The sequence below is a fragment of the Hyperolius riggenbachi genome, chromosome 4, assembly GCF_040937935.1.
Source record: "Hyperolius riggenbachi isolate aHypRig1 chromosome 4, aHypRig1.pri, whole genome shotgun sequence".
Classification (NCBI taxonomy): Eukaryota; Metazoa; Chordata; class Amphibia; order Anura; family Hyperoliidae; genus Hyperolius; species Hyperolius riggenbachi.
Genome location: NC_090649.1, coordinates 35,685,823 through 35,697,556, shown reverse-complemented (window position 1 = coordinate 35,697,556; position 11,734 = coordinate 35,685,823). Strand labels below are relative to the sequence as shown.

The window sequence follows — 11,734 nt, the reverse complement described above, 5'->3', positions numbered from 1 at the left end:
TTTTTATTAATAAGGCCACTGCCGCTTTAAGGCCTAGCTGCAGGGCTGGACAACTCAGCACACACGTGATTCTACCCCCTTTTTTCCCACCAACAGAGCTCTCTGTTGGCGGGGTCTGATCTCTCCCCCTCCCCCCCAGTTGTTGTTTTTTTTTATTTACATGAATACTAATTTTATAATTTTTTTATTAAAATGTGCATTTTTTTTATATTATTCTCCCCTCCCTCCCCCCGCCAGCCAATCAGCATGATCGGCTCTCATATGCTTCAGCCTATGACAGCTGATCACTCCCCAGCCTATAGAGGGGACAAGGCTGTCCCCTATACAGTGCTGCTGCTGATCGCAGCACTGTAGGGGGTAATTAGACTTGGTTTCGCCATCTAACAGTCTCCCGAGCGGCGATTGCCGCTCTCAGATTGAAGGCGGAGTGGAGCTCCGCCTTCTAAGCAAGAGATGTGCATGCAGCGTGCGCGCAATCTCCTGCTAGCGCCATAGACAGCCGTTCACACCAATCGCCGTGGAGCGGTTCTGGGGCTGCCGCACTGCTCACGACAATTCGGCAAGTAGTCGGCAAGTAAAAAATAAACTTTTAATAAAAAGAAAGTTGAAAAAAAAATTGCATAGCACCATGTTAGGTATGCAATTTTATTGCAGTCCCTTTGCGCTTGAATTAAAATAGAATTGCATCAGTGAATAGGACCACAACTACATTAATAATCACAATGCTCTTGTAGTGTCCAATGTGTCAGTGAATTGCACAAGATCCGATTTTTGGATCAACATGCAGTCAATGGAGAATGCTCTTAGATTTTTCCCTACTGCAACATCCACAGACATAATTTAACTTAAACAGTCCAAGACACGTGTTAATAATCATAAAAAAGGTTCTTATAATTGATGCTACACATACCTGTAATTGTAAAATTACTAACTTACAGGTATTTAACTTTCATGAGTAACATTATGATATAATATAAGAGAGGGCTCCAAACCTCTGCCTGCTGGAACATGTACCACAAATGACTGCAGATAAGCTACCCCAGAGAGGAGACACATTTTTTTTGCTTAGCTGCTCCCAAGGTTTTAAATTTAGGTTAGGTCACTTGCCCGGAGGTTTGCCTCACCGTGGCGCAAGTGTCCAGTATAATATACTTTGCATGCAAACCATATTGGAAGCTAAAGTTCCTCCTAGCTTAATAAATGTTAGCACTTGTCTTGGATGCAGGGCATGCATTTTTCAGTCTGACAGAGGCGGTGTATGCCTGTGCGATTAACCATTCAATTGCAACATGTGTTTAGGGATGTGCAGCCTTTCCCCCCACCTTTTCTTACCCCAGGGTTAAGCCCATCCCTCACTTATGGCCTTAAAAAATGCCATGATCCGCCTATAAGCCAACCCCACAATGAGGGGTCCTAGTCCCCCAAGAAGAGCATGAGCTAAAGCAGAGCACATGTTGGAGCTTGCTTGGGGAAGCATAGTTATCTCTCCTCACTCCAGCTTGCATCCTCACATCTCCCTGGCAACTTTTAAACTGGCCACTAGATTTTCAGCCTCACTGTCATGCAACTGCAGTAAGCCTGGAGCTCTAGATACCAGTTTAACTGGGGAGATGCAAGGATGCAAGCTAGAGTGAGGACAGGTAACTCAACTTTCCGTTGTGTGCTTCCAACGCATGCTTTGCATGGGGAGAGGGGGGTTAATACATATTATATCACTTGCAGGTAAGCCAACACCCCTCACTTCACACGCACAATTTGGGTGTAGAAATTTGGCTTATCCATGGTGATATACAGTAAATCCTTTTGTTTTTCATCACCTTAAAGTGTACCCAAGGTGACATTAAAAAAAAAATACCTACGAATAGGTTTAATGTGTTTTTCCTTCTTAAAACAGAAGGTATTTGTAATATTTCAGACTGAAGTGTGTAACTGTGGTTTCCCACAATGCACCACTGCTGAATATAAACATAATCTCTTTATGCCTCTGAAGAAGAGGGATCCTGCAGAGGCTTTCCACATTCTCCTGACTCCACCAATGCTACACGTAGACCCTCAAAAGAAATCCGTGAATATCATCATCGTCAGATTTGTGAAGATCATGAATATGCTCATCTGCACAAGCACAGCTGATCTACACCTGCCCAAGTAAGTACAACTGTGCCTGCACAGTAAGCCACTACTCGTACTGGCATAGTACAGCTGTGCTGGTGCTTGAAAAGAAGCACAGTTGTGAACTTCTAGGAAGTCCTGGACAGCAGTGGTAGGGTCGAGAAGGATACGAGATGCTTCTGGTGGATCCAAAAGCTTCCATCTACCTAGGTAAGCATCTGTTTACTTTGCCAAGGTTTGCCTTGGGTTGATTTTAACAACTCAAAGCCAATTTTTTTTTAGAAAACGATGTTTTTGTCTTTCGATGCCTATTCAATATAGTCAACGGTAAAGAGTACCATTATTCTACCTTAGAGGTGAGAGGTAAAATATACAGCTGCTTCATGGTTCTCTGGACATCTTTATTTCTCAAGCTGTAAATCACGGGGTTGAGCATAGGCGTTATTGCTGTGTAAAATACTGCCACCACTTTGTCTGTGCCATCCTTGACTGAATTCTCTGGCCTGACATACATATAAATGCTAGCCCCAAAGAAAATGGTTACTACTACCAAGTGTGAGACACATGTGGAAAAGACATTATACTTTCCAGTGTGGAGTTTTGCAATACAGATTATGATTCTTAAGCACGAGCCGATGATCAGTGACAACGGGATGAAAAGAAAGATGGCGGTTCCTAACACTCTCAATATGTCGGTTGCTGAGCTGGAACTGCAACTGAGCTGCAGTAGTAAAGGAGACTCACAAAAAAAGTGGTTAATGATGTTGGGACCGCAGTATGTTAAGTGGAATGCAATATAAGTATCAAGGGAAGATACGATACAACCAGTCATCCACGATATACTAATCATCCAGAAACATACTGATGTATTCATAATCATGTTATAACGTAGAGGGTGGCAGATAGCAACATAACGGTCAATGGCCATCAAGGCCAGAAGACTGCACTCTGTCTCTGCTATCTATATATATAAAATCGGATGTATGTATGTGTGTGTGTGTGTGTGTGTGTGTGTATGTGTGTGTGTGTGTATGTGCCGCGATCACGCGAAAACGGCTTGACCGATTTGAACCAAACTTGGTACACAGATCCCTTACTACCTGGGATGATATGTTCTGGGGGTCTTGCGGCCCCCCTGCACATGTGGGCGGAGCTACAAAGAACAAATCAGTTTCCACCCATTCAAGTCAATGGAAAAAATGTAAAAGGCTGCCATTCTCACAGTAATCAAGCCAGAGTCCCCACACTTGGCACAGTTGGTCACTTGGTGACCGAGGTTACAAATCCAGGAAAAGTGGGTGGAGCATAAAACAGCCAATCAAATTTCAGCCGTTCATCTTAAATGGGAAAATGTAAACTGCAGCCATTCTTAGACTGTTAATCGCAGGGTTCTCAAACTTGCCACAGTTGGTCACTCAAGATTCAAGAAAATGGGTGGAGCCTACAACAGCCAATCAAAATTCACATATTGATTTTCAAGGGGAATATTTAAACTGCTGCTATTCTTACACTTTTAATGGCAGAGGCTTCAAACTTTCTACAGTCGGTCATTGGGTGACTGGGGTCCAAATTCACTAAAGGGGCGGGGCCACATACAGCCAATCAGATTTCATTGGTGGATAAACTGCTTTCATTCACACATTTTTGATGCCAGGAACCTGACAGCTCACAAACTTGGTCATTGAGTGACTGTGTGTCAAGGTTACAAAAAGTGGGCGGAGCCAAAACAACTTTTACTGGGAAAATATAAACTGCAGCCATTCTTACACTGTTAATGGCAGGGTTTTCAAACTTTGCACAGTTGGTCATTGGGTGACAGATTAAGATTTTGGAAGGTGGGTGGAGCCTACAACAGCCAATAAAAATTCACCTGTTGATTTTCAAAGGAAATATTTCATCTGCTACCATTCTCTTATACTGGTAAAAGCAGATGCCTCAAACCTGGTACAGTTGGTCACTGGGTGACTAGGGTCCAAATTCAGGAGCCACAAACAGCCAGATTTGTTTATTTTTCAATGAGAATATACAAAGTATTGATACCAAGGACCCCAAAGCTGATAAACTTGATAATTGAGTGACAGTATGTCAAGGTTAGAAAAAGTGGGCGGTGGCAACAACTTCATTTTTTACATTGCAGGGTTCCCAAACTTTACACAATTGGCCACTGGGTGACTGGGATGAATATTCAGAAATGTAGGTGGAGCCTACAACAGCCAATCAAAATGTACTTATTGATTTTCAAGGGGAATATTTACATTGCTACCATTCTTGCACTGTTAGTGGCAGAGGCCTCAAACCTGATACAGTCAGTCATTGGGTGACTGGGGTCCAAATTCACTAAAGGGGTGGAGCCACAAACAGCCAATCAGATTTGTTAGATTGATTTCAGCCATTCTGTTATTGGCAGGGTTCTCAAACGTGACACAGTTGGCCACTGGGTGACTGGGACTAATATTCAGAAAAGTGGGTGGAGCCTACAGCAGCCAATCAAAATTCACCTTTTTTACATTGCAGGGTTTTTTACATTGCAGGGTTCCCAAACTTTACACAATTGGCCACTGGGTGACTGGGATGAATATTCAGAAATGTGGGTGGAGCCTACAACAGCCAATCAAAATGTACTTATTGATTTTCAAGGGGAATATTTACATTGCTGCCATTCATGCACTCTTAATGGCAGAGGCCTAACATCTGCTACAGTCAGTCACTGGGAGACTGGGGTTTAAATTCTAAAGGGAGCGGGCCAAAAACAGCCAATCAGATTTGTTTGATTTTAATGGTAAAATGCAACTTATTGATGCCAAAGACACCAAAGCTCATAAATTTGGTCATTAAGTGACTGTATGTCAACATTAGAAATAGTGGGCGGGGCCAAAAACAACGAACTTTTTACATGGGGAAATGTAAACTGCAGCTTTTCTTACACTGTTAATGGCAGGGTTCTCAAACTTTACACAGTTGGTCACTGGGTGACTAGGATTAATATTAGGAAAAGCAGGTGGAGTCTACAAGAGCCAATCAACATTCACCTATTGATTTTCAAGGGGAATATTGAAACTGCAGCCATTCTCACACTGTTAATAGCAGAGGCCTCAAACCTGCAACAGTCGGTCGTTAAAGAGACTCTGTAACAATTTTTTCTGCCTTAGTTCTTCTATCCTATAAGTTCCTATGCCTGTTCTAATGTGCTGGGGCTTACTGCAGCCTTTCCTAATTATACTGTCTCTGTAATAAATCAATGTATCTTTCCCCTGTCGTGTCTGTCGGGCTAAGGCTTTGAATGTGTGGAATGTGCAGGGCTGCTTGTCATTGGATAGAAGCGATACACACCCTCTGCAGGCCCCCTGCACACTCTGAATGACTCACACGCTCTGCTTAGCTGAGCCTATTACAAGCTGGTTAGTTTGTTTGTAAACACTGCCTAAAACTGTTAATTACAAGCCAGGATTGCAGCAGAGAGTGGCAGAAACAGCACAGAGGGGCACAGGAGAAAATAAGGAATAGAATGGTATGCTTTTTAGTGTAAGAATATTAGAGTACAGATTCTCTTTAAGTGTTTGGGGTTCAAATTCAGCAAAGGGCGGAGCCAGATTTCTTTGCTGCATAAACTGCTTCCATTAGCACAATTTTGATGCCAGGAACCCATAATAGCCAATCAATAGCCAATCAAAATTCTATAATAGCCAATCAAAATTCCCCTGTTGATTTTCAAGTGGAATATTTAAATTGCTGCCATTTTTACACTGTTAATAGCAGATGCCTCAAACCTGCTACAGTTGGTCATTGGGTGACTGGGGTTCAAATGCTGGAGAGGGGTGGAGCCACAAACAGCCTATCTGATTTGTTTAATTTCTATGGGAATATACAAATTATTGATGCCAAGGACCCCAAAGCTCACAAACTTGGTCATTGACTGTGTGGGTGTTAGGGTTAGAAAGTGGACGGAGCCAATACCAGTCAAATACATACCCGGGCAACGCCGGGTCATCAGTGGGTGGAGACAAATACAAATTTCACTGGGAAAATGTAAACTGCAGCCATTCTGTTAATGGCAGGGTTTTTAAACTTTGCACAGTTGGTCACTGGGTGACTGGGATTAATATTCAAAAAGTGGGTGGAGTCTACAAAAGTGAATCAAACTTCACCTGTTGCTTTTCAAAGGGAATATTTAATTGCTACCATTCTTGAACTGTTAATGGCACAGGCCTCAAACCTGGTACAGTTGGTTATTGGGTGACTGGGGTTCAAATTCAGAAAAGGGGGTGGAGCCACACACAGCCATTCAGATTTGTTTCATTTCAATGCAAATTATTGATACTAAAGACTGCAAAGCTCACAAACTTGGTCAGTGAGTAATTGTGTGTTAGGGTTAGAAAAAGTAGGTGGAGCCAACACCAGCCAAATACATACCCGGGCAACGCCGGGCAATCAGCTAGTTAATAGATAAAAATAGACTTGGATGAAACAACCAGTGAATGAAATGCTCTTCTTCAGTGAAAGAAAGTTCACCAGCATCTTGGGTACAATCGTTGAGGTGTAGAAGATGTCCAAGGAAGACAGATTGGCCAAGAAGAAGTACATGGAGGTGTGCAAACGGGTGTCAGCTCCCACGGCCACTATGAGGAGAAGATTCCCGGCCAGAGTGGTCAGGTAGATTAACAGGAAAAGATGGAACAACACAATTTGTACCAGAGGGTCTTCTGAGAGTCCAAGAAGAATGAACTCTTCTACAACACTTTGATTTCTAGTTTGTATCATACTACTCAAAGTTATGCAAGACATATAGGGAGTATCAGTTTTGAATAGCTAATATATGAATTGCTTTGGCTTCCAGCTTGCATCTAAGATATCCATCCATAAGTATGACTGAGCTTGGTTTTGTTTCAGTTACAATGGTCAAGAGTATATCAAATAATTTAATTCCTTCACAATCAGAATTAGAATCTGTTATTTCACCAACCGCGACTAAGCCGTGCTCATAATTGGGGTTGGCATGTACAGGGCTAACGTAGAATATGACTTGCAATACGAATTCAGCAATTTCAACAAAACATTAACACAAAGATCGGCCACAAAATAATGTACAGCGTACATTAGTGCAATCATGTGCTATCGATTTCAGCTTGTAGGGAAGAGATGATGAACTGAGGGGAGAGTTCATAGAGTTCAGAAAGTTGACAGCTGAGGGGAAGAAGCTGTCCCTGTGTCTTGCAGTCCTGGTGAAGATTGACCAGAACCTCTGGCCTGAGGGGAGCTGACTGAAGAAGTGCTGTTGAAGTTCATGGATGTTTAACGGTAATATTGAACTTTTGTTTGAATTTTTGATACTTTTTTTAGGGGAATTCTGTATAAAATGTAGAGACATATATGAGGATTTTTGTTTATAAAAATAATATTAATTTTGTAGGAAAGAGCGGTGCAGAATGTATGCTTTACTATGATCTCCTGGGTTGAAACGTAACTAAAGAACTTTGGAAACAACACTAGAAAACCGTAGGCCTTGTTCACACTTATTAAAATTTGCTAGCTTTTTGAGATTTGACAAATAGTATTGGCTTCACATGTAATGTATTTTGATGTAAATTGTATTTTTCATGCATCTGTGTTTGATTTGCATTTTGTAATCGTGCCTCAATAATGTTGTTTTTTGTGTGTAATGTGTGAATTGTGTTCAAAGCAATTTAATGCACAAAATGCACACAAATCACAGTTTTGTGTGAATTTGGAGGTTATTAAATACAGACAACCTGCATGCCCCTGCTGATCATGTGATTGCAAAATTATGTATTCTGGGATAGAGGAGAGATTATTTTTATTATTTATTGTATTTATAAAGCGCCAACATATTACGCAATGCGGGACAATAAATATGGATACATACATTGTAACAAGGGGTGAGAAACAGAGAGGTAGCAAACGGTTATACAACATAGCACAAGGTTCTACATGCAATCAGGGTATAAAATGCGTTTTCCAGAGACCCGGCAAAAAAAGTCTGAGTAAGTCCATGAGAAGGGTGTCATTGCTGGGGTAGTAAAATTAAGGACACACTAAGGGAGGGGGGCCATGCCAAAGGCTTACAATCTAAAGGGTGGGGGAGGGACACATAAGGTAGGGTTGTGGAAAAGGTGGTTGACTGAGAGAGTTAGAGTGTGGTAGATGTGGGGTAGGCCATTATAAAGAAATGTGTTTTGAGGGCTTGCTTGAAGGTGAAATTGGAAGATTGAAATTGGTTCAGCGTTTGATAGATCTGGTACTGCACTGTGGTGTAATGGCTAGCTCTCTTGCCTTGCAGTGCTGGGTCCCTGGTTGGAATCATAGCGAGGGCTCTTCAGCATGAAGTTTGTATGTTCTCCCTGTGTCTGCGTGGGTTTCCTCCGGGTACCCGGTTTCCTCCTACATCCCAAAACCATACAGATACGTTAATTGGCTTCCCCATACATTGGCCATAGACTACAACATATGACTTCTGCACTGGGTCCTGCGATTTTGGCCAGTCTACACAAGCACAGTTGCGCTCATGCAAACTCCGGCGGAAAATAGCACTGTGCAGGCGCAGTACTATACTCTGCCAGAGAGAGAGACAGAGAGAGCTCACTGCGATTGCACAGACTGGACCGGGTACTGAAGACGGAGAAGACTGAGGAAGGTGGCGTGGGAACGATCCGTGTGGATGGAGCTGGAGGAAGCCCCAGGTATGTATAAATCTTTTATTAGTGTTTATCTCTGGTTTCCTATAAAGAGAGTCTGAAGCGAGAATAAATCTCGCTTCAGACCTCATAGATAGCAGGGGCATGTGTGCCCCTGCTAAAATGCCGCTATCCCACGGCTTAACGGGGGTCCCTTCACCCCCAAATCCCCTCCGTACAGCCGGGGAGCGCTTCCTGGTTGGGGCAGGGCTAACCGCCGCAGCCCTGCCCCACGCGCGTCTGTCAGCGCGCATCTCTGCCTCTTCCCTGCCCCTCTCAGTCTTCCTTCACTGAGAGGGGCGGGGGAGAGGCGGCGATGCGCCGCTGATATACGCGACTGGAGGCAGGGCTGCAGCCGTTAGCCCTGCCTCCAGCAACGACCAAGTCTGCGACCAAGTCTTGCGGGGGTGGGTTTGGGGGTGAAGGGACCCCCGTTTAGCAGCGCGATAGCGGCGGTTTAGCAGGGGCACACATGCCCCTGCTAACTATGAGCTCTGAAGCGATATTTATTCTCGCTTCAGAGTCTCTTCAAGTTACTCTTTAACAACCTGGGAAGCTGTGATAATTGTTTTTTTTTTTTTTTTGTATATATATTTCATGCTGCAATCTGTTAAAAATCAATATGCAGTAGTGATGAGCACAAATTTTGCATCGCAATTCACAAATACAATACAAAATCATAATGCTAAACTTCGGGTACAATCGTAATTAATTTAGCTTGTAAACATAATAAAGAACTGTAATTTTGCAATTTTGCATAATTTACGCATAATTTTGTGCCACCTTTACAGCTACAGTAATATCAAAGCCCCTATACATGCTATTGCTACCAAAATTGCTATATATGTTAAAGGGGCACTATGGCAAAATAATTGTAAAATTTAAAATATGTGCAAACAAATACAAATAAGAAGTATGTTTTTTTTTCCAGAGTAAAATGAGCCATAAATTAATTTTCTCCTATGTTGCTGTCACTTGCAGCAGGTAGTAGAAATCTGACAGAAGGTTTTGGACTAGTCCATCTCTTCATAGGGGATTCTCAGGGATTTATTTATTTTCAAAAGCACTTAGTAAATGGTAGTTGCTCCGTCCAACTGCCAAAAAACTGTGTAGCGAGCAGGGAAGCTGGACAGCATCATTGTTTATATCCTTTTTAGGGAATATCTTTATAAAGAATAAAAGCCTTGCTGAGAATCCCCCATGAAGAGATGGACTAGTCACTTCTGTCAGATTTCGACTACCTACTGTAAGTAACAGAAACATAGGAGAAAAGTAATTTATGGCTCATTTTACTCTGGAAAAAAATGTACTTCTTATTTGTCTATGTTAGCACATATTTTACATTTTACAGTTTTTTGCCATAGTGCCTCTTTAAAGAGAAGGGTGGAAACAAGGGCAAAGAAGATTGTTTTCAAAAAGGAAAAAATGGGTTTTAAACTGCCATTTTTCTGAGTTTAAAAACTATGTTTTTCTTTGCATTTTTAAAATCAATTTTCTCAAAAACTACAAGGTCTTTTTTGAATTTTTTACCTTTTTTTTGCCTTGTTCACCACCCTTTTCCTTTAAGCGGAACATAACCCAGCATTTCATCTTTGCTCTAAAACATTATTTACAGCATATTAAACGCAACCAGCATTTTTTTTGTTTTACTAGACCAGCATTCGAAGGGTTACACACACAGCTTGAAAGTTCAGTGCAGTGAAATGTGGACGCATCTGAACTTTAGATTATGTTATCTTGTGTTTACTTAAATGTATCAAGTGAGGAATGTGACACATTCTCTGACTGTGGAGAAGCTGCTGGAGACAGAGAGACACCGAAAGCATGTCTGCCTGCAATACAGCAATTAATAAAACCAGTTATTAATAAAATGCAAAGTCAGCTCACAAAGCAAAAGATTGTACTTTTGGGAACCTATAATATCTAAATGAATAATAATACTTATGCACAAATGCAAATATGATAACCGTATGGCATATAAAATGTAGGAAAACATGTTTTTATTGAATATTATGTCCGGGTTTTAAACCGCTTTAACATATGTAACAAATTTTGGTGATAATAGCATGTATGGGGGCTTTGCTATCAACCTCTAAAGTCAGCACAAAATTATGCGACATTAAGAACGGACTATACGAAATCAGTTCAATGTTCAAATCATAATTACGTATGTAAAAAATGACATAAAGATTTGGTGTAATCATAATTAGCATTTTATGATCATCACTACATGTGCAGCATGTGCCAGTGTGAGGCAGAAAGTCTGTCAATGTATGGCAGGCTTTACTATATTGTTAAAGAGACTCTGTAACAAAATGTTCAGCCTTATTTCTTCTATCCTATATGTTCCTATAGCTGTTCTAATGTGGTCTGTCTTACTGCAGCCTTACCTAGTTGCACAGTGGCTGTATTATCTCTGTTATATAATCTAATCTTCTTTCCTCTTACAGCTTTGTTGGGCTCAGGCACTCAGGCAGGAATGTGCTGCTCTGCTTGTGATAGGATAGACGCTATACACACCCTCTCCATGCCCCCTGCAGGCTCTGTGTGAGTCACAAACTAAGCTCCTCTCAGTCTATTACACTCTGGTTAGCAGCCATGTCTTTAGTTTGTAAACACTGCCTAAAACTGGCAATTACAAACCAGGATTGCAGCAGGGAGTGACAGAAACAGCACAGAGGGGCCCAGGAGAACATAATGAATAGAATGTTATGCTTTTTATTGTAAGAATTTTACAGTACAGATTCTCTTTAAAGCGCATTTACAGTAAACTCTATTCATGATGAATAAATAAAAAAAAATGTTATATGCTGAACAGAGGCGCCAAAAGGATAAAAACAAAATTTAAAATATTTAAAATTGCTTGGGAGGCAGTGGTGGACTTACCTCCCTCAGGTTATTGCGTTGCTTACTATTTTAAGAAAATGTATATTTTC

At 41.5% G+C, this 11,734-nt stretch overlaps 1 protein-coding gene across 1 annotated transcript; it reads right to left on the bottom strand.

Moving 5' to 3' along the window:
• Nucleotides 1-2,449: 2,449 nt before the first annotated feature.
• On the bottom strand, nt 2,450-6,867 carry LOC137504615 (olfactory receptor 2D3-like). Its single transcript, XM_068233198.1, has 3 exons — nt 6,565-6,867; nt 5,593-5,622; nt 2,450-3,061 (listed from the first exon to the last, which is right to left on the bottom strand). Exons 1-3 carry the CDS (start codon nt 6,865-6,867, stop codon nt 2,450-2,452), a joined length of 945 nt encoding a protein of 314 aa, XP_068089299.1.
• Nucleotides 6,868-11,734: the final 4,867 nt, after the last annotated feature.

What these genes read in the sequence shown, in the direction of transcription:
- LOC137504615 (XM_068233198.1), bottom strand. Translation starts at nt 6,867, where the DNA reads ATGATACAAACTAGAAATCAAAGTGTTGTAGAAGAGTTCATTCTTCTT. An exon ending in TCACTGGTTGTTTCATCCAA is followed by an intron (nt 5,623 to 6,564) that starts GTCTATTTTTAT and finishes TACACTAAAAAG; the next exon opens with CATACCATTCTATTCCTTAT. An exon ending in TATTCCTTATTTTCTCCTGT is followed by an intron (nt 3,062 to 5,592) that starts GCCCCTCTGTGC and finishes TAGATAGCAGAG; the next exon opens with ACAGAGTGCAGTCTTCTGGC.